General features: G+C 42.9%; 1 protein-coding gene across 1 annotated transcript; it reads left to right on the top strand.

Moving 5' to 3' along the window:
- Positions 1 to 22624: 22624 nt before the first annotated feature.
- Positions 22625 to 25297, top strand: SEC61G (SEC61 translocon subunit gamma; the record flags this gene model as incomplete). Its single annotated transcript, XM_080701833.1, has 3 exons — positions 22625 to 22640; positions 23453 to 23552; positions 25191 to 25297. The coding sequence occupies exons 2-3, from the start codon at positions 23459 to 23461 to the stop codon at positions 25295 to 25297; spliced, it is 201 nt and encodes a 66-aa protein (XP_080557959.1). The 5' UTR covers positions 22625 to 22640; positions 23453 to 23458.
- Between the last annotated feature and the right edge of the window lie 1954 nt (positions 25298 to 27251).

Raw genomic sequence — 27251 nt, 5'->3', positions numbered from 1 at the left:
AATCCTCAGTACAATAATAGCAACAACATCAACAGAAAGAATGAAAATATTGTTCTGGCCATAAAAAATTAAAACTAAACAAACATTAAAGAAAATATATCATTTGTAAAGGGCTTTCACAAATAAGTGCACATTAAAGAAAAAATCTCAAGCCTACTAATGTGAGGTGGGGACAGAATGGCAAAGGTCTCGGAAGAAGGGAGGGTGTGAGGATCAGAGTGCACCCTATGCTGGCCTCATGTGCGCCCAGAGTGCACCCCATGCTGGCCTCATGTGTGCCCAGAGTGCACCCCATGCTGGCCTCATGTGCACCCAGAGTGCACACCATTCTGGCCTCATGTGCGCCTTGCTGGTGGGAACATGATGCGCCCACCAAGAAATGTTGGCATCACTCTTGTTGCTCTAGCTCTTGTCCACAAAGCACACAGCAGAGTCCACTGATAACGGAACAAGGGACAACTTTTCAGGAAAGACTTCAATCTTCCTCAGTGTTTTCAGAGAAATGAGGAAGAACAAGTGCTTGAATATAAGAAAAAGTATTTTGTTCAATAAAAGTACCTAACAAAGAATACTGGAGCATGGCCTTCCTGGCTTAGAAGAAAGTCTGAGAAGAAAATACACATACATCTGTGATGGTCTGAGGTAAACAAGTCCACTGGAGGGGGAAGAGGCGTGAACTCCATCTCTTCAGGTTCTTATAGTGCCAAAAGACCTTAATCCTTTTTTAATTTAAAAAGGACCTTAATTCTTCTTATATTTTTATGAAAGTAGCTGTTCCTAGTAAGAAGCACCTTGTGAAGCCTTGAGCAACCACTCACATCATGTCATGTGCATCTTCACCTGCTGTGCAACAGCCCTGATGCTTTGACAGCAGAGGGACACTGCCTCACACCCGTGTTGCATGGAGACGGAGAAATGGCTTCCAGGGCATCCCTGCCACACCTGGAGACCCAGAAATTGTTTATGAAACATGCTGTCTTTGCGTGTGCACATGCTCAGGGGAGCAGATTAGTCTCAGAGGTCCTCGAATCTAGGCCATTGCTTCAGGGAATTCATTCTTTATCATGGTCCCCAAACATCATGACCTCTTAGACTTGAATGTCTTTGATCATGTTGGGAGAGCCTCTTGTCCCTCCTCTGTTATTCAGGAGGACCTCAGAATCCTGCGTGACTCTTCCCATAAAACCTGCCCTAGTCCCACCAAGGGAAAGGCTCTCTTCTTTCTATGTGCTTTCTTACGCATCTCTCCTGCCACTGGCCCAGGTAATGTGCAGAGCCCCTGGATGGACCAGAGGCCTGGTCTCTCACTCATCACTGTCCGGCATTCAGCATGGCTTCTGGAATGGGGCCAAAACTTATGGTGTGGTTGGCTTGATCCACCAGCTCTCCTCTCCCCTTAATCCTTCCATGTACCATGTGCCCCAGTCTCTTTGCCTTGTTACATTCAGGATAAATGCTGAAATCCCCTCTGTCTGTTCAAGTTCTCTGCACAATAATATTTCCTTAGATACTTAATCTACTACCCAGGGAGGTTTCAAGGAAACACAGCAAGGGGGTGGGGTTAAAATGGCCGTTGACCCCTTATCAACACAGGGTCACCCTGTGTTCACAGCCTGATTTTCTTTTTCTCATTCATCTTGGCACAAATGAGTGAATACGAGTGTGAAATGACCAAACTCTGTTTTAACACTGTTGCTCATTCATGTTGATGGGGCATAGCTAGATGAAGGTGACTGTGCCAGTGTTCATATTTTATTGGTGTCTAGAGACTAACCACACTGATTGCACTATAAGCACACTGGTCACTTCTATGTACTTAGCTGACAGAAAAGGCGTCAGATATAAAGTCTGATCATAAATGAAGGCCTGCTGTGACATGCACTTTCCTGACCCACCTAGCCAAGCCAAAGTTTATATAGTTCTCCTTCGAAGCCAACAGAAATAGGCTGAGTCAGAATTGCCTTTACGACTTCAATGTGAGGAGTTTGGGCTGAATTCATAAAGGCGGGGTGGGTCTCTGGGGCATTGCTCTCAAATATGGGGTTATTTTCTTACCTAGAGCTGGGCTTCCACTCTGGTGAGAGGATACTGGGCAGCAGGAGACAGAGAAGGGGGCTCTGACACCTTCAGCTGAGCATCCCAGTCCCTAGGACTGCAGCTCCTTCATGCTGGGGTGTCTGTATATACACAAATAAGAGAGAAGTGGAGGGGGTGATGAACCAAGATGGTTCTACAAAGGTCTCAGAAAATGAAGGGAGAGTCAGGCACAAAGTGAAGGTTCTTAGTTTCAGAAGAGTCAGGAACCTTTCTCAGGAGTTGGAATGCCAAGAACCCTGGCCACCAGTCAATTTGGCACTCATAGTCCACCAAGAAGTGACTCTGTGGGCCTAAGAAGATGGCTGTGTGCAATGGTGTGCCCGTGTCCTCCCTGGGAGAAGAAAGAGCGAGATGTTCACAGCCCCAGGACACACTGAGGGCACTCGGAGCCAGCCTCCAAGGGATGGTACATTCTGAGCTGAAGATGCAAAGACACAGACGCTGTCCCTGCAGGGTGTGAGCACCAGGGAAACACAGGCCTGTCAATGTGCCCCATGAGAGCCATGGAGCCTGAACATTAACTTCAAAAAGTCACCTTCAAGCCTGGTGTGGGGTGCATGTCTGTAATCCACCTGTATTTGAGAGGCTGGGACAGGAGGATTGTAGGTTCAAGGCCAGTCTCATAAACTTAGTGAGGCCCTCAACAACTTAGTGAGGCCCTGTTTCTAAGTAAAATAGGAATGGGGATGTAGCTCAGAGGTAGAATGCCCCTAGTTCAATCCCTAGTACCACAAAAAAATAAAGAAGGGAAAAAAAAAGTATGAATGTTGATGGTTCTTGATGGTTCTGTTCCTATTCCACTCATTTCTCTACTTTTTGGCAAGAACTTTGCCAAGGCATTTCAGAGCAGGTACACAGCTCCTTCAACTCAGATCCAAGTTGGAATCCTGCTTCCACCTGGCGCTGGAAGTTCCTTGGCAGTTGGCTTTTCTGAGCTGTATGTAACTCCCTCTTCTGCAAGTTGGGGCCATTACTTCTGTGAGGGATTTGTGTCAGGCTTGGATGTATATAAATTAGCAGAACAGGTTTCTTGAGAAGGGATGACTCAGTTTCTGTTCTCTTTCCTCCTCCTCTCCTTATGCATATTTTTTCCCTACGATTTCCTACTTTAACTAATAGGTCATGTACCTAATATACCTATTTAGTCTCCTAGTTAGTAACTGATACATCGTCATTAACTGTTTTAGGATATGTTTTACACTGACTATAAAAAAGTTGTAGAATAAAGAACACCTCACATTCTCTTTTGTCAAGGCTTTGACTATGTTTGTCTCCCTAATCTTCTAGCACATTTATGCAACCCTAATGTCCTCCAAGTCACTTCTTTCTCTCTAGCTTCACTGGACAGCTGAGGAGGAGAAAAGGGAAGATGGACAGATGGGCTCCTCTGGAGCTGGGAACTGGCAAGAATATCGGTGGAAAGACTAAAAGTGAGGAAGGTGAAGTGTTGATGGGCTAGCCAAATCTGATCAATCACAAGCTCGGCCAGGCTGATAAGGGGGAGAGGAACTAGAATGTCCCTCCCACTGGTGCAAGGGCAGGGCTGCTTGGAAGAGGACTGGAGAAGCAAGGAAAGGAAAGGGCCTCAGCTCAGTGGCCTGGGGTTTGATACTTCAGGAGCAGGGTAGGCACAGTGCAGGGTGTGACAAGAGAAGAGGGTGCTGAGACAGCAGGGAAGTGAACACTGTTGGCTGTCAAGGAGAAGGTGCAGTGGGAGGGGGCATTTCTATCTGATGATGAATGCACTGCAGAGCGTCAGGTGTGAGAAAGGAAACATGGAAGAAACAGCAAAGAAAGCTCAGAAATTGACCCTGGTGAGTGTGAAGTTAATGGGACATTGATAATAAACAGCAAAGATTTAATGAAAGACAGTGGATTTATTATACAGTGTTTGAGGAAAAGTACACAACCATACTAATACAATTCCAAACATATAAAATAAATATTATGAAGATGATAGATGAGCTAACAGAAAGTTAGGATTTTAAAGCAATAGTAACATTTTAGCTGGATGTGGTGGTGCATGATTATAATTCCAGTACTTGGGAGGCTGAGACAGGTCTGGGTTTGCGACCAGCCTCAGCTACATTGTGAGACCCTCCACAGCTTAGTGAGACCCTGCTTCAAAATAAAAAATAAAATCAGGCTAGGGATGTAGCTCAGAGGTAATATACCCTTGGGTTCAATCTTCAGTACCACAAAAAAGGGAAAAAAATAGTCACATTTTAAATGCTAAAGAAATATATATAAAAAAACAGGTCCAGTTGCATAAAAATGTAAATTTTTCTAAGGATTAAAATTATAATGCCGAGCATGGTGGCATGTGCTTGTAATCCCAGTGCTTAAGAGGCTAAAACAGGAGGATCGTGCAGGTTTGAAGCCAGCCTCAGCTACTTAGTGAGGCTCTCAGCAACTTGGTGAGACTCTGTTTCCAAATAAAATATAAAATAGGACTGGGGGTACAACCCGGAGGCAGAAAGCATCTGGGTTACACCACAAGTACCACAAAAAAAATTGTAATGAGCCCCCAAAAGTAAAATGCTAGAGAACATTGGGCAACACATGAAAACAGAATGTATGCATATAATGAAACAGTGGTACAGACAGACCAAATGGAAAGTTAAGTGATCTGAATATACTCCTATGATTTAGATCAATAGATTAACCCTTAGGGACTTATCCTAAGGAAATAGAAGGTTAAAAAAAAAAGCCAGGTCCATGAAAGTAGTAATTGTAAGATGAGTTATAACGATTTATAAACATAAATCAGTAAAAACAAACTACCTAAGGATAAGAAAAAAGAAAGCACAGTAGTTCTGTGGTATCCTTAGCTACTGAAGTGGTTCTATGGACTACTATGCAATAGCATGACACATTTGAGGTACTATTTTAAGGCTGTAGTTATATGGTTAAAGAAAGACAGGAAAATAGTACACTGAAAAGGTAAAGTAATTCTTTTAGTGAATTAAGATTATGGGTGAGGCGGGCGTGGTGGTGCACACTTGTAATCCCTGCGCTTGGGAAGTGGAGACAGGAGGATCAAACAGGTTCGAAGCCAGCTGCACTGGCTTAAGAGACCCTGTTTCCAAATAAAAAGTATAAAATAGGTCTGGGAGTATAACCCAGAGATAGAAGGGCTTCCAGGAACCTCAGTACCACCAAAAATAAATAAATAAATAAATAAATAAATAAATAAATAAATTTGTGGGTGACTTTTTTCCTACAGTTTTATTTTAGAGTTTAAAATTTATTTCATAATAAAAGTATGGAAAAGTGATGAAGGAATGGCAAGGAACAAAGGATGAGGAGGGTCCTGGGTTTTACTGAAAGCAAAGTGAAAACTACCAGGCCAACAAGACAGAGTTTGAAAATTTCTAGGTTGGGGCTCAAGACCAGAGTTCTTGCCTTCTCACCTGAATGCCCCCCAAAATAGGGAAGTAATCCATGTTGCTCACAGGAAGTGTGGTGGCTTAGATTTAGGCTTGACCACACCAGATGTGTCCTCTCCCTTATGTGGCACCCTCCCAGGAACTGCAGGCCACACTCTTTTTCCAGGCAATCATAATTACCCCCAATTAAGCTTCTTAAATATATTAGAACTGGTATTTTCAAAGTTTTTTTTTTATAAGTTCTTGAATTTTTCCTAGCGCAAAATAAAACTATTGGGCCACACCCCTAAGGACCAGGTCTTTGGAGACCTGGTTTTCTCTGACACCAGACAGGGCAAGATTTCTGAGTGTTTGTGCTCATTTAATCTACTTCCTCCAACACAATATATGGATCCTTTTCTGATAATGAGTCATCAGGAATGGGAGAAAAGGGGATAGACTAGGCCTGAGAGGAAGGAATACAAGAGGTTGTTTGTCTACAAAATAAGGCCCTGGGATAAGGTGAAACAGTGAGGCAGTACTTGAAGGCTCATGGGGTTACAAAGGAGAGCAGCGTTAGAGAACTGGGGCGTTGGGTGGGGAGGGCCTTGGAGAAGGCTATCTTGGTTTCCCGTGTCCTGGCCACACAGGACTGCTAACTATGGTGGTGGTGTTAGGAGTGCCAGTGAACTGGACTGTGCCAACTGCCACACAGCACACATCACATCGCCACGTCGTGCTGTACTGACCAGATGCCTTCCATGCTGGTTTGGTGGCTGGACTTCTTTGATCTGGCATCTATTAATTTCACGAAGGAAGATGCTCGGGGCCACAAAACTTGAGCATCACTTCTCTTCCAATGGGTCAACTCCATGTTGAGGAAGAGACCTAGGCTGTTTAAGTGAATGGCGACTGGGAGTGCTAAGTGCACAGGAAGGAGTTTCATGTTTAGGGCTGTAAGGGACTTTAACTTCAGATGGCTGCATAGAGTTGAGAATCAAGGAAATATCCAGGTTAACAGACCCAAGAGGGGAGACAGTGTGCACCGAACCAAGAAAGATGCAAGCCCAGGGCTTCTGATGCAGACTCCTTCCACAGACCAAGCCTGGAATCTAGATCCAGAAAAAGAGAAGAGATTAAAATATGAAAACCAAATCAAGAAATAGCAGATAGCAAGTACATGAACAGCCTTGTGCCTGGCTTTCAGAATGACAGTCAGGAGTGGTCTATAACTAGTACAGCGGGCCTTGAAAACCAGGGGACCCAAAAGGGGAAGATGGTCTGACAAGAAGTAAGCCCTGATATTCTTAAGGCCAGCTTCAGGTTGTGGGCCAAACTAAAAATCACCACTTAGTAAGAACCACAGTAGAGGCTGCTGCAGGCAAAGGTCATCAAAAGGTGCTAAGACCAGCACAGAGAAAGTAGGATGAGAAAGGGGATATTTGCATGATTTCAGTGTATCTTCCTGCAAGATTTTTAACAATTAGAAAAGGAAAACATACACTATATGGTGCAGGCGCCTGAAAGATCCTACCCTGAGAGATCAAAGGTAAAATTACTGACACTGAGGAACACAGACATCATATGTCTTTGATTTGACACATGTAGAAGGCACTGGCGATACTGTTGGAAAATGAGAAGATGTAGTAATCCAGCACAACTTGTGGTCCTGGACTGGATCCTGAACTGGATCCTGAACCAAGAAAAAGGATGTAGGGGAATCTGAATAATATATAGAGATGTATTCCTAGTCTTCCATTAGTTTAAGTTTCCAGTTTTGATAACTTTACTGCTGTTATTGAGGATAGTGACATTTGGGGAAGATGGAAAAGGGTATACTGAAACTCTTTGTAATATATTTGCAACTTTTTCTTAGTCCTGAAATTATTTAAAAATAAAATGCTAAAAGATTATATTTAAAAGACAAAGATGTACGACAGTAGTAGGAATAATAGTAAGCAAATGCTGGGCACAGAGGAGTCACTTGGTGAAGGCAGCAGTGGACATTTCCATCACGCTTGGCACCGTGGAGCAAGGCTGAGAAACCCAAAACAGTAGTACACAAAAATTCTGTGCTCCAAAAGCAAAGGGCCTGGCTGTCCTGGAGAGAGAGAGGAGGAAGCACTAGCCCACCTGGGACACCTTGAGATCTGTCCCCTCTGACTTCATGCCAGAACACAGCCATGATGGTACAGCTGCAGACCCCAGGAAAGAACCTGTGACTTGTGGGCAGAGGAGACGCGATGTCCTCCGCTAACAACTGCAGCCCAGACCTCCTCATGCAAAGCAAGAGAACCCTTCTATCTTGTGTTAGTTGTTATTTGAAAAAAAAAAAAGTTTTTCCTATTAGATGAAGCTAATCCTCCCTCTGTTGCCATGAGTTCTTGCTCAAAGATACAGGCTCAGATTTGGTCAGAAAACTGTTCCCTATACCACTCAATAACGTCCTCCTGAATGGCCGGACATACACTCTTTCTCTGACTAACCCTGCACCACTCTGTCCCCATCAGCCCTGAGGCTCAATATCTACAAAGATCCGAGGGCAGGCTTCTGGGGACAGGGGGAGGCATGCGTCTTCACAGAGGCACAAGTACCATGTCCAAAGTCCTGGCTCAGGCAGCATAGGGTTTGCGTGGTGTCTGAGCCCATCTTCTCTCTCTTCCTCCACTGGTCCTGGCCATGTAATTCTGTTGTGGCACACTGACAAGAGGCACTTCTGTGTCCACAGGTTTGCTGAGCCTCTGGTACGGTTTCCTCTTCCAGGAACACCCTCTCTTCTGTCTTCAGTATACAACCTCTTTTATTCCTCAGATCTCTGCTTAAATACTGTTTCTTCTAAATAGGCTTTGCTGACTTTAGAAGATGCAGTTAGATGAAACTCTGGTGTGTTTACACCTTGACTTCATTCCACCCCTATCATACTTCATCACAATTACGTGTTTACTTGTCTGTCCAGTTTTCTAAAGGGCAGGGGTAGTCCATCCCCAGAACTGAATGGAGTGGCTGGACCTGAATGACTATGATTTCAATAAACAGTGCATGAGTGGATGACCGACAGGCTTATGAAGACACATGTTGGTCCTGAATTGCTCCCAGTGGTGTCATTCTGGATGGCCCATGACATCTCTAGCCTTTTCAAATTTGCGGCCAGCTTTTGTGAGACCACCCAGGCTCCTACTGAGCCCAGCTGCAGTAGTGTCATGGCAACGGATTTGCTGGACTACATCCCATAGTAGGGGTGGGAAAATGGGGAGACCTTCCCGTGGGCCGTTCATTGTGTTATTCTCATCCTCACGACTTGCATCACCCACAAGAACAAGTAAATCGAGTTACATGGCTGCTGTCTCCTTTGCAAGCTGCAAGGGAAAAGAAATAAATAGGAACAAAGAAAAAATAATGGTGGCTAAAAGGGGTTGATGATTTTGACACCTCCAGTCCACACTCATTTACTCACTAGAGCAAACCCTACTTAGTCAAGCTAGACAAAGCATACAAAACATTTGCATTTGAATGAGCAAAATCCCCAAACTCAGTACTGTAAAGAAGCAGCTGTGGTGTGAAGGAAATAAAAGTTGTGGGTTCCAAGTGAAGCAGAGCGCCCGGGACCTGGGCTCCAGGCCTGGCTCTGCCTTTCAGCAGCTCTGTGGCTCTGTCCAGCTCAGCCTGTCTGGGCTTGGGTTTCCTCCTTGGCAAATGAAATGTTGGCCTAAAGGGCATCTAAAACCTCAAACCAAGTTAAGGTCTCCATTGTTGCCTGTCGTCAACGCAAATGGCATTTCTAACCATATTCTCCCTCCTCACCCAGCCCGCTCCTCCCGGGGGAGGCCGGTGGTGTAGGGGTGGCCTCCTTGGGGAAGGCTAATTCATCTGTATCTCCCTCAGTGCTTCCCAGAGAAAAGGAGGGCTGGAGATGCCTCTAAAACTACACGTTCCTGGCAATGGGTGAGAGGCGGTCTCAGACTGCGCTTGCCTAAACACGGAAACCTACAGAAAGTGCCCTGCTTTTGCTTTGTGCAGCAACTCGTGTTTTAGGAACTGAGCAGTCAGACGACATCTTGGTGTGGTCCTGGGTGTCTAGGAAAGCTGATCTGTCTATAATTTTTCTCCACTCCTGTCTGAATTTCTGTGAGAATGGCCGATACTAAGGTTCCTTAGCAAACAGGGTCTATTTGTACTTGTTTATGACTTTCTTATTATTTCCTTAAACCATTATTTAAAGCTCTTATTGATACTTTAGTTTTCAAGTATAATAGTTGTGTGAACCTGACACAGTAGTTATATTTTAGTGAAAGTCTATCAAGCACAAGTTTCTGAGGTTTCAGAACTTTATATATAAATTAAAAAAGTGGGCTCCATGCAGAGAACCCAGGGATGTGGGCTCCTGGCCCAGCTCTGCCTTTGAGCAGCTCTGTGGCTCTGTCCAGCTCAGCATGTCTGGGCTTTGGTTCCCTCTTTGGCAAATGCAATGTTGGACTAAATGACCTCTAAAGTAGTCTAATGGTTGGGCTACATGATCTTTGACTACCAAAATGACCCTCTGAGTAAGTTATTAGTATCCTGGATGTACCAATAAGGATAGCAAAGCCAAAATAATACAGATATCTTGCCCAAAGCTCATGGCAGAGCTGACATGTGAGCCCAGCCTCTGACCTCAGTGTCGGCCCATCCCTATCCTACAGGGGTTCAGACCTCATATTGTTCATCCCCAAGGCTTTTATTTCCAAATACTTATATATTTTTATATAGAAGAAATGTTTGTTACCATAAATCCATAAATTATTTCATCCTGGTGTCATCCCTACAAATTAAGTGTAGTGAATTTTGAGGCTTTTTAATACTGGAGAGATCACATCTCATAAAAGGGGCCTTAAGTTCAGACCTGATGTTTCAGGACCACCCTGCCACCTCAGGTGCTGTCTGTGAGCCTTGTGTGACTACTAAGCTTCAGAGAGGCCAGACTTGAGCTTACAGTTATTCTGCTTAGAGTAGTGATGCAGAGGAGGAGGGCGCTCAGGAGATTTTAAGGGAGCATATGCTCCTAGGATGTGGAGAATGGTGGTGACTGAGAGCGTGGAATGGAAAGGACTCCCATGCTCAGAGGCCGGACAGCAGAATCTTCCTAATACTGAAGCCAGGAAAGCACAGGTCGGGTGGTGAGGACAGAGTGTGAATGAGTGGAGTCTGAGGGACTTGGGGGACAGGTGCGTGCAGATGGGTCCAGTTTTATATGGTTACAAAAGTTATTAAAAGTTGAAATCCTATGTTGAAGTGGAATCTAAAGGTACAGGAGCAGCTGGATTGTAAAGAGTGATTGCAGTATGAGAAAAGAGGAGTGAGTTGAGAGAATCACTTATGTTTTTGTGGTGAACAAAGAAAGAAAAATCCTTACAAAGTCCAAGAAAGAGGAAGTGGGTTGAATGAAAAAGAGGAAAGATGATGTTGGTGAGAATTAAGGAAAGAGTTGTTCGATAAAATTTCAGAGTTTGTATTAATCACAAGTTTAAGAAAATTGCTGTGAAATTGTTGCAACAGAATACATGACTTGCAGAAATATACAGTGAACTAATCTGTGTAATTTCTCCATTATGTGTAATTTTTCAATTCCTAAGAGACCTCAAGCACACACTGGTGGAGAGACATGATTCCTGTGATGAGCCATGGTAGGGGCTGCTAAAGACTTCTTTTTTATAGTTTTCATTGACAGTCTAAAAATAAACTCTATTAATTTTACAAGTCAGTAATAACTATTCCAAAAACATATTTGTGAAATGTGGGCACCTAGAATGTTCACTTAAAGTCTGGGAACTTTTTTATAATCAGAAATCCTCTGGAAATAAATCGGACCCAATGCTCGATAGACATTTTACATTGTAGTGTTAGTCATTCTCCTCATCACATATTTTCCCTTCATTTAACCATTTTTTTTTTTTTAGCTTTTCTAATTTAGCAGCATGCCCAAAACTGATCCGGATGCAGTAAGCATTAACAACATTGACCTTCTAACAGTGGAAATGACCTCACTATCCTGCTTGCTGCCAAAGTCCATCCAGGGCAGACTGCGATCTTGGTTTGAGATGAACAGAATAAAAATATCTTCCTTGGTATTAAAGGCAGTCAGAACATGTGTCTCAAAGAATCCCAATCTATTCCTCTGACAAAAATTAACATGAAACTTGGGTCCCAACATTGAAGAGTGATCCAAAGCCCAGCACACATCAGCTTTGTGGGTACGAATCCACGGTGAGACAGCAGTGGTGGCAGGTGGTATGGGCACAGGCTGGAAAGTGGAGGGACAGAGCAGAACAGTGCATAGGGCCCCAGGACAGAGCGGCACAATGAGCCTCCCTGCAGGATGCAGGCATCAGTCACCAGCGGCTCCCAGGCCACCTCCAGATTGTAACTGATGGTGAAAGTGGTCTTCTTTCCAATCTAGTTCCTTATCTGAGTAACACCCCATTACTCATTCTGTCGTACTCTTATTCATTCAACAACTGTTTTAATCACTGTGTGCCTACAACTGTTCTGGGGGTGAGGTGGATACCTTCTGCGTTGACGCTTCTGTGTTTGAGGGAAGCCACACTGTGCCCTGGGCTCCTCTCCTCCTTGCTCCTATAGCTGGGCAGAGAGCTCAGGAAAGGGAGTTTCCTTATCCACAGGGCAGGTTAGTGGCCAGTGGCCAGGTGCTGGGGACTCCTCCTTCCCAAGCAGGGCCTTAAATACTCCAATGCGCATTTGCTGGCCCACCTCTTGTCCTTCGCCAAGTCCTCACCATGCATAGACGGAACACCCAGGGGCACCTCAGCCAAGGTACAAGGTACATAGATGCAGACGTCTTCTGTTTCTCTCCATGTTCTACTCCAATAATCTCTCCTTCAGATCTGGTTTCCTGGTGCAGCAACAAATGCATAAAGATAATTTCCAATAGTGCTGACTATCATGGAGGAAGCAAATGGGTGCGACAGTTGAGGAGCCCTCCACTTGGGACAGCCAAGAAGCAGCAGCAGCGAGGAACGACAGCAGACCTGCAGCAGAAACGAATGGTGCAGGGCAGCCAGGGAAGAGACAGAGAAGATCCCAGCCAGGGAAGCACAGGCTAGTGACCCGATGCTAGCTGAGCTTGGGGACAGAAAGCGAGGAGGGGACCCCACGAGAGAAATTAAAAGTCTAGGATCCATGTGACTGGTTAACTGGATCTGAGGAGCGTGGTGCACAAGGGTCATGGCTGACACAGGCAAACAAGCCAGAAGGCTGTCAGTGTCCAGCTGAGAGGATGGTAAAGGACAAGGCTTAGACTCAGAGTCTGAGGATGACCAGCAAGGAGAGGCACGTTCAGAGACAGTGAAGAGCGTGCTCCTTGGGCTGCCTTAGAGCATCGGCTTCTGCACACAGAGGTTTATGTATTAATTGTTCATAGCTTTAGAGGTTCCAGTCAGCATTGGGCCTGTGGCAAGGGAGGTGGTAGGGCACAGTAGGTGGTCCCGGGGAAGCAAACCTGCTCTCCTCATGGCCAGGAAGTGAGCAGAAGAGGCAGAGACAGTCCACAGCCTTCAAAGGCACACTCTGATGACCTAAGCAAGTTCTGTTCAAACACCTTCCATCATGCTACCCTGGGCACCAAGCCTTTGACACACAGACCTCTGGGGGACACTCAAGACCCAAACTACAGTGGAGAGATTATACATGTGTCCCTGATAACACAAAATCATAACCACTGAGAAAAACAGGAGGCAGCAGGCTATGGAGATCAAAGGTGTGACTCAAGGTAAGAGCAAGGAGTCCTGAAGTCTCCATGGGAAGCTGGTCACTCCAAGTGTTTACAGACTGCAGCCAACCAAAGTCCCTCTCAGGGAGAGCTAGTGGATCAGTGCTTACAGCCAGAATGGGCAGAACATTCCCCACTCTCAATTCAGAGGGACAGGGAAGATAACCAGCACTCACTGGTGGGTTGCCACTAGATTGCCTCAGAAATTGAGACTCAGTCACAGAAACCCAGGTAAACCACAGAAGAGAAGCTGGTAAGGAGGCCTTCTCTCCAACAGTGAAGTCCTGGACCAGGACTTCAGCCATGTCATCTTCTGCGAGGATTCTGTGGCCGTCTGCATTTCTGGACAGCAAACTGCAGTTCAGAAGGTTTGGTAACCAGCTGGAGGCTGCAGATGTAGCCAGGAGAGGGCTGGCCCAGAGCTCCCTGCCCACGGTGTGCAGTGGGGACACTTAGCACCCTACCTCCCACCCAGATTTTATACCCGGGCTCTCTCTCTCTTGCATCTCCTCACTTCCCAGTTAGTGTGGTTATTCAGACCCTGTCGTCGGTTCTTCAAGTCAGTAAGATGGAGTCTGCTGCCTGAGCTTCTGAGTAGACTGCCTGGGCGCTGCCTGAGGATTAAAGTCCCCAAACCAGGGGATTTCCCTAAGCGTCCTTTCTGCTTCCTCCAGTCAACTCTCCGTTAGCCTCACTGCTCTTCCTGTCATCAGATGGTTGCCACATGGATTGAGTCCAGAGACCTTACATTCTTCAGAAGAGTCAGTTTGATGGAAACAAGTTGTCATTACTGACCAAAAATGCTTTAAATATCAAAAATTCTTAATCAAATAGATGATTTCTAAAACTAGATTTTCTTTTCCCCTTTGATAGAATGCCTCTGGTGTTCACTATAATCTGGTTATCTTAGTCCTTTGTAGAGGATTTAGTTGGAACCGCAGCCAGAGACTAAGGATTTTTCCTTTTCCAAGGCACAGTTCGAGATGAGATTTATGCTTCTGTACTGCCCTCTACTGGAAAAATGTTTGAAGTGCAAGCCAGAGGGCTGTAATGTAAAACTCTCTTGAAATAGGTAAGGGGTTTTTCACAGTTCAATTTCTGAGAAAAATTGTAGTAGATATGAGCCTCTCTAATAGCAAATATACTATTTGTTGCAAATTGCTTACCTCTTTTATTCTGGTTAACAACAATAGAAAAACAAAAGCTCTTAGTACATATTCGAGCTGTCTAAAGGGTCTGTGGCATAGTTATTGAATGTAGACAATAATTTAGTATACTAGATAAGACTTCCAAAAGCACCCAGAAAAAAAGTACTGAGAATACATCCATAACTTATTGTCAATGCCAGACAAAGATGGGACTGATTCAGAAAGAGGCCATACACACAAGCACATTGGACATACACTTTCTTGGAGTAAGATCGCCATCTTGTGTATTTTCTGTTTGATTAAAAATATGTAAAACTTCCTTTAAACACTTCATAGTATTTCCCCATAAGGGAAATTTAAAATTTTGTTTCAATCCACATAAAAAATAAAAGCACTCATACATACTTATGAAACTCTTTTGTAAAATAACTGAATACTGGTATAATTGTTAGTCCATAAAATGCGCCCTCCTAAATGTAGCAACACTTAGGCAACTACCATCACAATCAAGATTTATAACATTTTCATCACCTTTCAAAACTATCCTGGTGCCTACACTCCCACCCCAGCCCCAAACTAGATAGGCACACATCTTCTGTTACTGTGTGTTAGCTCTGTCTTTAGTCTCATATAGCTGGATTATGAAGTATGTAATCTCTTGTCTACGTAATTGTGCAGATTTTCATTCAGCAGAACATCTATTCATGTTGTTACATATATCAGCACTTTGCTTGTTTTTTATTTCTTGTTTTTACTGTGAATGTACCCAAGTTTATCTGCCTATTCTCCTTTTCTGGAACTTTGGGTTGCTTCCAGTTTTTCACATTATTAATGACATTGGTAGGAGAGTGCTGGAAGTGTAGCTCGTAGAGAACTTGCCTAGCATGTGAAAGGCCCTGGTTTCCATCCCCAGTGCTGAAAGAAACCAAGACTGTTATGGGAAAATGCTTATAATAAAGGGTGTTCAAATGTTTTCATTTTTTTCTTGGTAAATACTTAGTTGATTGCAGGGTCTTAGAGTAGGTTGATGTTTACCATTATGACAAAAAAGAAACCAAAGTATTTTCTAAAATGGTTGCACCGTTATATATATTCCCATAGTAACAAGAGTTCTAGTTGGACTAGTGCAGCCTTGCTAATATTTTGTATCATCATTCTTTTTTAATTTTGCCCTTTCTAGTAAGTGTGTGTTGTTATCTCGTGATGATTTTAATTTGCATTTCCTTGTTAAGTGCTAATATTGAGAATCTTTTTTATTTACTTATCGGCTATATATCTTTGGTTAGGTGTCTCTTTAATTAATTTGCTTTCTACTCTTTATATTGAGTTGTCTTCTAACTATTGAGTTATAAGGTTTCTTTATACATGTTCTAGGTAAGTCATTTGCCAGATAAATGTATTGTTTATATTCTTCTTATAATTTGCCTATTTATATTCTCAAGACCCCTTCAAGGAACATTTTTTATATTTTGATGCAGTCTAATTCATTATTTTTTATACCTATAGCTGTTACCTCAAAAATGTTTGCCAGGCAGGGTAGTACATGCCTGTAATCCCAGTACTTGGGAGGCTGAGATAGGAGGATCTTATATTTGAGGACAGCCTCAGCAGCATAGCTAGACTTTTAGCAACCTAGTGAGACCCAGTTTCAAAACAACAAGTAAAAAGGGATGGGAGTAGACAGGCATGGTAGCTACCAGTCTAGCCAGTACCAAAAAAAATTTGCTTTAGAAACAAAAAATGTTGATTTTTTAAAAATTTACAGATGTCAGCCGGGTATGGTAGTACACTCTTGTAATCCTAGTACTTGGGAGGCTGATAGGAAAATTACACGTTCACAGCCAGAGTCAACTGAGGGAGGCCTTCAGCAACTTAATGAGACACTGTTTCAAAGTAAAAAAAAAATAACTATAGGGGTAGGAGTATAGCACAGAGATAGAATGCCCCTGGGTTCAATCCCCAATACTACAAAAATGAGAAAAAACAAAAACAAAGCAAAACTTTGAGATACTGAAATTACAAAGGTTTTCTCCTGTTTATTTTTTTGAACTTTTAGTGTGTTGTATTTGTCTCTGATTCCTTTTTGTGTGTCTGCGTGTGTGTGTGTGTGTGTGTGTGTGTGTGTGTGTGTGTGTATGACAGATCATTGCTGGGGACCTCGATGACACCAGTGCCATCTGTCATTTGCTATAGATACCATATTATATCTAAGCTTCTTTTTTTTTCTTTTTTCCTTTTTCAGTGCTGGGAATCCATCAGAGAACCTTGCTTAGTGCTTTTCTTAAAAATCAACTGTTCGTATTTGGGTGATGCCACTGAGCCGATTTCTAGACTTCTGTTTCATTTCCTTTGTCAGACCTTAGGTCAGTCTGACTTTGTGGTTAAGTCTTGAAGTTGCTGTCTTGCTTGTTCTCACTTTGTAGTTAAGTCCTGAAGTCCCCCAACTTCAATGTTCTTATTTTGGTAACCTTAGGCTCTTTGTATTTCCTAACAGTTGTTGGACAGCTTGTCAAGATCTACAAAGTAGACAGTGTTGAATCTTCCAATCTGAGCATATTTTTTAATGTGCTTAATTATTTTCAGCAGTATTTTGTAGTTTTAAATACATAGGTTTTTTATATATTTTATTAAAATTTATCCTTAACTATTCCATGATGTGGATACTAATATGTAAATACAATGGTACTTAAATTTTTATTTTCTAATTTTTCATTGCTAGTATATAAGGACACAACTTTTTAGGTAACTAGACAGGGCCAGGGGGAGTGGGAAGGACTGGGTTCACTGCACTGGGATGATAAGTCCCTCCACCTCAGGCACTGGAGAACCCAGCCATAAACCACCTCCTTCATGGCAACCCAGTATTACTTTCTCAATTCTCAAGGGAACCAAGAGCACTGGCTAAGGTGCTGTCCGACTGTGGAGCATGGCAGAGTAGTAAGCCCATAGTTTCTCTTGGATACCTGGGAAAGTCTCCAATATGGTGGAAATAGCAAACTCAGCAGTGGTGCGAAGGGGGCAGAGCACTGAGGTAAGGGAGAGGGTTTCAGACTGAGCACAATGCCCTGCTCTGGAGTTTCCTACTCTAGGAGATGAACCATTCCAGGCCCCAAACTTCATGAGGTCTCTTCTTCCAAAACTGCCCCCTGGCTTTGCTATTTAGCTTATGCACTCCCTACTACCTGCTCACAAAGAGATTTTGTGTACTAATAGTACACTGTGGCCTTCTAAATTCACTCATTAGCCTTAATTTTTGTAGATTCCTGGGCAATATTTAAATACACAAAATGACATTTGTAACTTTTTTATAGTAATAGGGGTTGAACCCAGAGGGATTCTGCCTCTAAGCTATACCCTCAGCCCTATTTTTATGCTTTATTTTGAAACAGGGTCTAAGTTGCGGAAGGCCTCTCTAAGTAGTTGAAGCTGGTCAAGAACCTGAGATCCTCCTGTCTGAGTCTCCCAACTACTGGGATTGAAAGCATGCATGACACCTGGCTGACATCTGTAAATTTTTAAATCACATTTTTTTGTTTCTAAAACAACAACAAAAATTTTACTGTTTTTTTTTTTTTTTTAGGCACCGGCTAGACTGACAAGGGCCTCTAGCACACTGATGTATTCATCAATACATAATGAAGGAATGAAATAATGGTGGATGTTGGATAGAAAAAATAAAATAAAATGGCAAATCAGAGACATAGGGAAAACAAAGAAAATGTAACGTTAACATGGAAGGCTGTGACAGGCCTGGGAAATGCAAACGCTCCTAAGGAGTCTGCAAGTGGCCCTGAGCACTGGTGCATCCTTAGGGAGATGTCTGTTTATCAGACATCAGAAGTCCCCAAAGAGGACTCTGTGGAAGCACTCCCAAGATGAGGAGCCAGTGGCAACAGGGCAGAGAGGGACGAGGTACAAGAAGAGCTAGAAGAGCACTTGAGCACCAGGCTACATGGTGCTGCCTCCAATGGAGACAAGCAAAGGGACGCACTTGAGCACAGGGCCACATGGTGTAGCCTCCCAACACACAGGCCACATGGTGCGGCCTCCAATGGAGACAAGCAAAGTGACATCCTGGTTTTCCTTTTCTCTGCATGCCATAAACGTCAGCAAGTACTGAAAGAATAAAAAGGAGGGGAGGGATTTGGGCATGGCTTACCATAGCTCCCAACCTTCACCCACAGTATCAGAAAGAGAGTGAATAAAATATTGACAATTTCCACAATTGTTTCTTTAGAGAAAAGTAGTCTTAGGAGCTGAGTAGGGAAATTAAAAAATAAATCTTCAGGAGTAGGAAGCTCTACAGCAAGACACTGCATAGAAGCAAGACACCAGACCCGTACGTACTAGAAGAGTAAGCTGAGACTGACTCCCTGTTCCCTCCACGCTAACTGTGTGCACTCTGCAGCCAGCGGAGTGAAAAAGGGCCCTAGGCTGGATTTCAGAGGAGGGAATTATGCCAAGTACACAGTGAGCACTAGGCCCAGGCCACTTCCCACACGCTCCGGTGACAGGAGGGAAGCTGCCATCCTGCGGAGACACAGAAGACTCTGGGAGGTTTCAGCCACACTACAGCATTGAGCAGAATTCAGCTACACTACGGCTGCTGTGTTCTGCAGATGCAAGATTTAAAAAGTGATACAGCATTTGCTTCAGTTTTGAGTCTTAAATTTTTATTATAAAATCATTAAAGCATCTTTTACATTTAAATGATGTAAACATGCTACTGAAAGATAAATACATAGATATGACAATAGCATATGAAAGGTAATAGAAATATCAAAGAAAATGTGTCACAACTAATTTCTGTGATGACTTAAATGACTTCTCATCAATGAATTAACTTAAAAAGTACAATGAAAGAAAAATTGTACCACTAAAAAATGGAGAACTAGAATACCAACATCAGAGAATAAATAAAAATATCAAGGAAGAAAAACTGAATTAATAAAATTCCCAGGAGATTGGACTACACCTACACATACTCCTCCACGGTCTGGACAAGTGTATAATGGTGCAGATCTGAAGAGGACAATTCCCTGATTGACCTTGGCCCGCCCAGGTCTACAATTCCAGATGGAAGGCACATCCGGAGATAAAGTGGAAATGTCTAAGACTGAGGTTCTGTCCCAGTACAGGATGACCTGCACTTGCACAGAGGGGACCAGTGCCATGGGGCAGGAAACAGATCAAAGGGGTGCCTTGTATGTAAAGAGGACACTCCACCCCGAGGAGACAGCTGCCCCAGCCTCAGGTGGCCTGCTTACCACTCACCCCAGGCTTCCTGAAGCCTCACAGCTTGTACATTAGTAGTGAGTTTGCTTTGCCTGATATGTGCTCTAAGCATTTTGTTTTGTTTCACCAGACTCCTACGCCCTTGTAGCTGGGTTTGTGCAAAGCCTCCTGCCAGACCAGGGGACCAGTGCAGCAACTATTCTAATAGCATCTTGCAGACCATATTCCCTGCACTCAAAATCTTGTGTTTCTTCCATTCACCCCTCCCTTTCAACTCTGAAACCTACGGATCATTTTAATGTCTTCACCTGCGCCTTTTCCAGAATGTCACATAATTGGAATCATGCAGAAGATAGCCATTCAATACTGGTTTCTGTCACTCAATAATATATATTACATTTCTTCCTTGACTTTTCATGGCTTGTTAACTGAGTTTTTGAAACTAAGTAATAATCCACTGTCTGGGTACATCACCCTTTATTTATCTAATGAAGTGTTTCCTGCTTTCAGGTTTCAGCAATTAACACCAAGAAGTACAACTGCTAAGTCTAATGTTTAGTTCTCTAAGAAACTGCTAAACTTCCTTCCACATTGGCTGGCTGTTTTGTATTCTGCATTCCCCTGAATCTTTTTCTGTTTAACAAGAACTGTGTTACAACCAGCATATGTTCTGTCGGTGAAGTTATCACTTGAACTTGAGTTTTGCCATGTTTGGGAGGGGGTACACAGTTTACAGAGTGATGAGGTCCAATGATTCAAGTGTTGTACTTCTAAATCTTTACTAAATTTTTGTTCCTTTTCCCCTTTTCTATCAATAGCTAAAAGAAGATTGCTAAAATCTCTTTGTAGATCTGTTAATTTTTGTTTCATGTATTTTGAAACTTAGTGTCAAGAACATACAGATTTACAGCTGTTATGCTTTCTGGATGAGCTGACCTTTTATCATTATAAAATGCCCTTTTACCTCTAGAAACTTCCTTTGTTCATGTCTACATTATCTAATATTACCTAATATAAAGGCCCTTGACACAAAGTTCTGACAACACCTTACGGTTTGCGTTGTCATCTGCAGCCTGCATGTCTTCATGCCAACAGCAGAGAGCTGAACCTTGGCTTTCTTTCTCTTCTTTTTAACTTTGACTTGCTATTCCTTGAGGGAGATTCTTTTATGTAAAACCTGAATAAAATTAAAATGTAATTATACATGTGAATTTTGTTTAGTTTTCCCTTGCTTTTTTGTACTGTTTTGTTTTTCTCTTTTTCTGCTTTTGCTTGTTATGCATTTCTTTCAATGCCATACTAATATATAACTTGTTTTGTTTTTCTTCTATATCTCTTTGAGGCATTTAATTTTTTTTGGGGGGGAGTAGGGTTATCATAGTCTTACTATCATATCACTTCATGAGAAATATGAGAATGTTACAAAAATATAGTTCCATTTACACCTTCCATGGCCAAAAGCTAGTATGACCGGGTAACATTTGTCATTTCTAAAATCAATGGCTGTAAGCTCTGAATTCAAAGCAAAACTCTAGTAATTTATATGTGGATATATAAGTACAACCCATCCACATATCAAAGGACATAATGCTCAGTGTGATGCCCAAGTTAGTCAGCAGTCTTACATGTGTGGGGTTGTGAGAGACATTAACTTTTTTGCACAGGTTAAGTATTGTGATGGCATGATTATGGTTTTTCCACTTCAAACAAAACACTGCAGCCTGTTAATACATGTTTTACAGTACTACTGGTTGCAAGAGGTGTTGGATATAAAGCAAAGCAAAAATTCAAGGCCTAGAGGTCTGTGTATTACACCTTTTTTTTTTTTTTTTTTTTAAACAATGGAGCAAAACAAAGCTACCTGCAAACCGAACTCAGGAGTAGACAGATCACAGGTGATGTGTTGTTTTCTGTGCTGTCAAAATCTCTATACCTACAATTTCCCAGATTTTTTAAACATGTAAATGTCTAACCCATGACTCCCTAAGATAAAGATTCAGTGGGCCTGCGCTGGAGGTTAGGAACCTATATTGTCAATACACTGTCCGTGCATGTGATGTACACCTGGCCTTCCTTTTAAGAGCCACTTCTCAAGACTGGGGCTTGTTTGACTAATTCTTCATCCCTTGGATCCAGCCCGGCTGTTACCTCCTCACAGGCTTGGGAATAAGGTCCTTACCGCTCTTCACACAGTTTGCTGTATATAACTTTTATTACCGTGTAATTATGTTTCCCTTTGTATAGTGTTAGTTCTCTTCCCAGACCATAATCTCCAAGAGTATCCTTAAATCTGGCCTATTTACAGGCCCCGGTGAAGCGTTACTCACCGCAGGGGCTCCGTAAATAACTGTAAAAAGAATAGATCTTTCTAAAACCAAAGTCACACGCTGGCCAGCTCACCGCCCACCAAGTGTCGGGCTTGGGGAATTCCTGCGGAACACAAACAGGGCTTCGACACCATCACTGCACACACCCCAAGCCCAGAGCACGCCAAGAAGGGCCCCAATAACCTCGGCCACGGTCCACGACGCCGGGACGAGGCCGGGTTTGGGAGGCGCGATGACTCCCCCTGAGGTCGGAGACACCGCCACGCTGCTCGCGAGTCTCGCTTTAACCACGACACCCAAACAAAATACAGAGTAGAGCCGCGGACCCGGGCGGATCGCAGGAACCGCCGTCGCGCCCCACTCGGCCGCTGACTAGCTACCTCCTCGCGGGCGCGCGGGCTCCGGCCGGGAGCGCGCACAGGTGGGTCGGCCTGGGGACGCCGGGCTCGGTTCCGGCCACTTGGCCGGGAAAGAACCGCGCAGACGCCGTAACGAACGCGGAGCCGGAAGTACCGCCCACTCTCGCTGCTCGCCACGCCTCTTCCGGGAGGTGGGCCGAGGGCGCCGTGCCGCGCCTGCGTACTAGCGCCGTCGCGCCGAGAGCCAATCCCAGGGAAGATGGGCGGGCTGCGGACTTCCGGTTCCGGCGGGCTTTGCGGCGCTCCAGTGCTACGTGTCTCTGGTTGCTCCGGCACGGCGAGCGGTGAGAGCGCCGGTGGGTGTGTGCGGGCTGGGGGTGCGGGCTCGGGCGGGCCCCTGGGTCTCCTTCGCTGCGGTGTTGGGTGGTGTGGTTCTGGAGAAAGAGCGCTTCCTTGTCGCACATCCGTGAGTGCATCCGCAGCAGAGCTAGGCACTAAAGCAGCAGGCTTTGGTGAGTTGTCAGGGCGCTTGCACACCGCTCGGCGTGCCCTGTGCCGTGTGTCTTCCTTATTTTACTTCCCCACTGCCCGCCTGGGCGAGGAAACAGAGTTAGAGCGGTTTACACTTTCAGCCAGGGAGTGAAAGTATTATTTGGCTTCTTTCTAAGCACTGGAAACACAGTAAAGTAAAAATGCTCTGGCGTAAGTAGCTCTTGTACTTCTGCTTCTCAAAGCATTTCTTTTGGGTAGTAGAAACTCAAAAGAACATACATGATAAAACATATAACCCTGTTGACCTAAAAGTTGTGTTCAGGCCTAAAGTTTTGTAGTTGAGCTAGCAGCGTTTCAGAACCTGGATCCTGCTTTACCTACTCTTCATGGTTCTGAAAATTTTATCTGTCATTGCACACAAAAATCCTTCACTCTATATATTGGGCAGGCACGTTTTAAAACAGGTTAAAATTTATATTCACCTCCATTTTATACTTTACTGTAATTTATAAAAATAGGTTTTCAAATCTGCTTTTTTGCTTTGAGATAGAATTAACCTATGTCAGGCTTGACCTTTTGACTGGTCTCATATACATCTTTATATAAATCAGAAGTCTTTATGATAAGCAATACTAATAACTATCTTTTACTTATTTTTAAACAGGCAACCATGGATCAGGTAATGCAGTTTGTTGAGCCGAGCCGGCAGTTTGTGAAGGACTCAATTCGTCTGGTTAAAAGATGCACCAAACCTGATCGAAAAGGTAATAGCATTTTCTATTCCATGTACTTGACATCTTCCTGCTCAGTAACGGTTGCATTTCTTTCACTCACATAGTTAACCATTCATTTTGCTTTGTTGAGTAACAATATTTCCTCAATTATGTGAACTCTCTATTCTCTAAAATTTTTTTGTATTTTTATTTATTTTTATCTTTTATTTTATTTATTTATTTATTTATTTATTTATTTATTTATTTATTTATTTATTTTTGGTGGTTCTGGGATTCCTGGAAACCCTTCTACCTCTCGGCTACACTCCCAGACCTATTTTATATTTTTATATGGAAACAGGGCCTCTTAAACCAGAGAGGCTGGCTTCGAACCTGTGCTATCCTCCTGTCTCCGCCTCCCAAGTGTGGGGATTACAAGCGTGCACCACCATGCCCGGCTTTTTTTGTATTTTTAAATGATGGATGAATATTAATTTCAGCCTTATTTTCCATGTTGCATTTAAGTTATACTTTAGTATCTGCCATATTACCACTCTGAAAAAATCTCCAGACACCCCTGCTTTACCACAGTGAATAGAACTTGAACATGAATCCAACAATATAGTTAGTTGTTACCAACCTAGAAAACTTACTTTGTTATTAGTCATGCTTTGTGTGTTAAAAGGTATACCAGGAGCCAGGCATGGTGGTGCATGCTTGTAATCCCAGCATTCGGGAGGCTGAGACCGGAGGGGTCACAGTTCGTGGACAGCCTCGGCTACTTAGTGAGGCCCTCTGCAACTCAGTGAGACCTGGTTTCAAAATAAAGAATAAAAAATAGGGCAGGGGGTGTAGCTCGGAGGGTGAATGCTCCTGGGTTTCATCCCTAGAACTGAAAAAAAAAAAAAGGTATACCAGAAGCTGTCTTTAACTCATTAGTTGACCATACTAGAAGTAAGGAATGTAATGAAGAGCATAATATAATATTACACGTAATATATAAGTAAATATAATAGAGAACCATCCTTAATCTCATGAAGCTTAGAGTCTGTCAGGGTAGACAGTCATAAATAGTTGCAATTATAGTTTAAATGGCTACCTTGGTTGAGTATTAGGAATGGTAACTAGGAAGCCTGAGAGCATGTAACAGGAGGTCAGGGAAAGCCTCCCTGAGGAAGTAACAAAAAGCTGAAACTGCAGAGTGGAACCTTTTTATAAGTTGCGTTCAGCCTCATTTGTTTTTTTAAGGCTTATTTTTAACTTCAACATGTTGTCAAAGACACTAGATCCATTGCTAATAGTGTTTCAAAAGGTTAGGTTACTCCTTTTATATAAGTATACTGCAATAAGAATTATCACATTAAAATATTAACAAAAATACTGCATATTCTAGTCTTGATATCTTTTTGTATTTTGATCATTTTCTGAGAAGAGCAAATATTTTGAGTGCTTGCTAATGAATTCACTAGCACAAACATGAACTTTGATTTCTGTGGTTCTTTAAATATCAACACAGTATAGAAATTAAAACCTGTTAAATTGCTTACTATTCTTAGTCTCTCTTTTTAAAAATTATTTTATCTCTATTAGCAAAAGTGTATTATCTCCAAGTTTATGTATTGATACTTTGCCCCATACTTTCAATGACAGTGCAAAAACTTAATGTAAATTTTGTGTTTTTAAATGCAGAATTCCAGAAGATTGCCATGGCGACAGCAATAGGGTTTGCCATAATGGGCTTTATTGGCTTCTTTGTGAAGTTGATCCATATCCCCATTAATAACATCATTGTGTAAGTAATCTTTATGCAATAGACCGTATCTAAGAGTGAATGAAATTTCAACCATTTGAATCGAAGATTAGCTTATTTCATTAATGCACAAAGATATCTCTTGATTTCTTTAATAAAATTTTACAGGTTTAAGGAAGTAACTTAAGTACATTCAGTATGCCATGAAGTATTTGGTGACACAACCGATATTCAAATACAAATACTCTTTATGTTCTTGTTAGTACTTAAAGATGCAGATAAAATGTTCTCTTGGAAGAATTTTAACTCTGAACCACATTGCTTAGATTTATGTCTTCAGCTTTAGCTATCATAGCCTCCGGCACTTAACCTCTCTGTCCAGTTGTCTAATGTGGATAACTGTTTAAACATGGGTTTGTTTGTTTGTTTATTTATTGTGGTACTGGGGATCAATCCCGGGCTGTTCTCCGTCTGACCCACAGCCCTGCTTTATTATTTTTATTTTTGAACAGGGTATCATAGTTTTATGAATGTCTGACTACTTGCTAAAGCTGTCCATGTACCTGTGACCCTCCTGTCTCAGCCTCAGAAGTACTGGGATTACAGGTGTGTGCCACCACACCTGGCCCTAACTTGAGTTTTAGTAAAATTAACTGCTGGCCAATCATGGTGCTGTAGGCCTATAATACCGGTACTTGAGAGGGTAAGACAGGAGGACTGCAGGTTCAAGAACAGCCTCAGCAACTTAGTAAGACTGTTTCAAAATAAAAATAGAACTGGGGTGTAGCTGAGACATAGAATGCCCTGGCTTCAATCCTCAGTACCAAAAAAAAAAAAAAAAAAGTAATTACTTGAGTCATATAATTGAGAAATGATTTGGTTAAGAAGTTAAGTGAAAGTTGTTCTTGTGATGAACTGTGATGAACTGTTGATCCCAGTGGTGGGCTGTCGTATCCTGTAGATGTATTAGGAGGAGAGAAGGCTGAGAAGCACTGAGGTTACTTTCAGTTTTCAATAATGCAGTGGAGGACTTAGTATGAGTCCAGGAGCTGCTTCCTTTATGCTCTTGCATGTATTGACTCCACCTCATCTGCTCTTTGGAGGAAATAATACCTTTTTTGAAGTGGTGACCTCTGAATCTTCTAAACAGTAGGAACTTTACCACTGACACTGGTGAGGGCTGTAAAGTGATAAATGACCAAAGTTTGTTGTGGGTGGGTTAGTTGAGTGGTTATCGTGTTACTAAGCAGACAGTGGCATTTGGATCAGGAAGAATGAGAGCTCAAGGAAGGGAGCAGAACGTCTGCTTTATCAGACTTTAACAGGAGCCCTTTCACGTCCTAGTGAGTGTCTGGACTGCGGAGCCCTAGAACACCAGCATAGAATTTGGAAGCCTGAGGCTGGGTTGTAGTTGCCTAGTTAGTAAGAAGAGGCAGCATAGTCTCTTTGGAGCCCACTTCGTCCTTGCCCCCATTCGCAGATTCGGTAGTTATCAAGCATTTTTTTAGTTTGTGTCCTGTGCTAATCCCCCTCATTGATCTTCGTTTTACCCTATAGAACTACATACATGCTGCCTTAACATTCTGTTGGTATACACAGTTTGACCACGTTTATCTCTTTTGCCAGACTCCGCTTCTCCGCAGGTCATACTTAGATATGTGTGTCTGCCTCATTAAGATTATGCGGTCGCTGTAGGACAGAACTGTTTGTTATTTATGTGACATAAATGCGTATGTAAATCCTCTCCTTAAGAGTCTAGTCCAGTGCCCTCTTGCATCTATGAAGCAAGACATAAATGTTAGTTGAATTAAGAAATCAACCTTAGGTTTTTTTTATCTTTTTATTTTTTTGGTACTGGGAATTTAACCCAGGAGCGTTCTACCAATGAGCTACATCCCTCTAGCTCTTTTTATTTTTAACAGTCTCCCTAAGTTGCTGAGGCTGGCCTTGAACCTGCGATCCTCCTGTCTCAGCCTCCCAAGAACTGGGGTTTACAGGCA

This window comes from Muscardinus avellanarius, assembly GCF_963383645.1.
Source record: "Muscardinus avellanarius genome assembly, chromosome: 9".
Taxonomy (NCBI): Eukaryota; Metazoa; Chordata; class Mammalia; order Rodentia; family Gliridae; genus Muscardinus; species Muscardinus avellanarius.
This window is presented reverse-complemented; position numbering and strand designations above follow the sequence as displayed.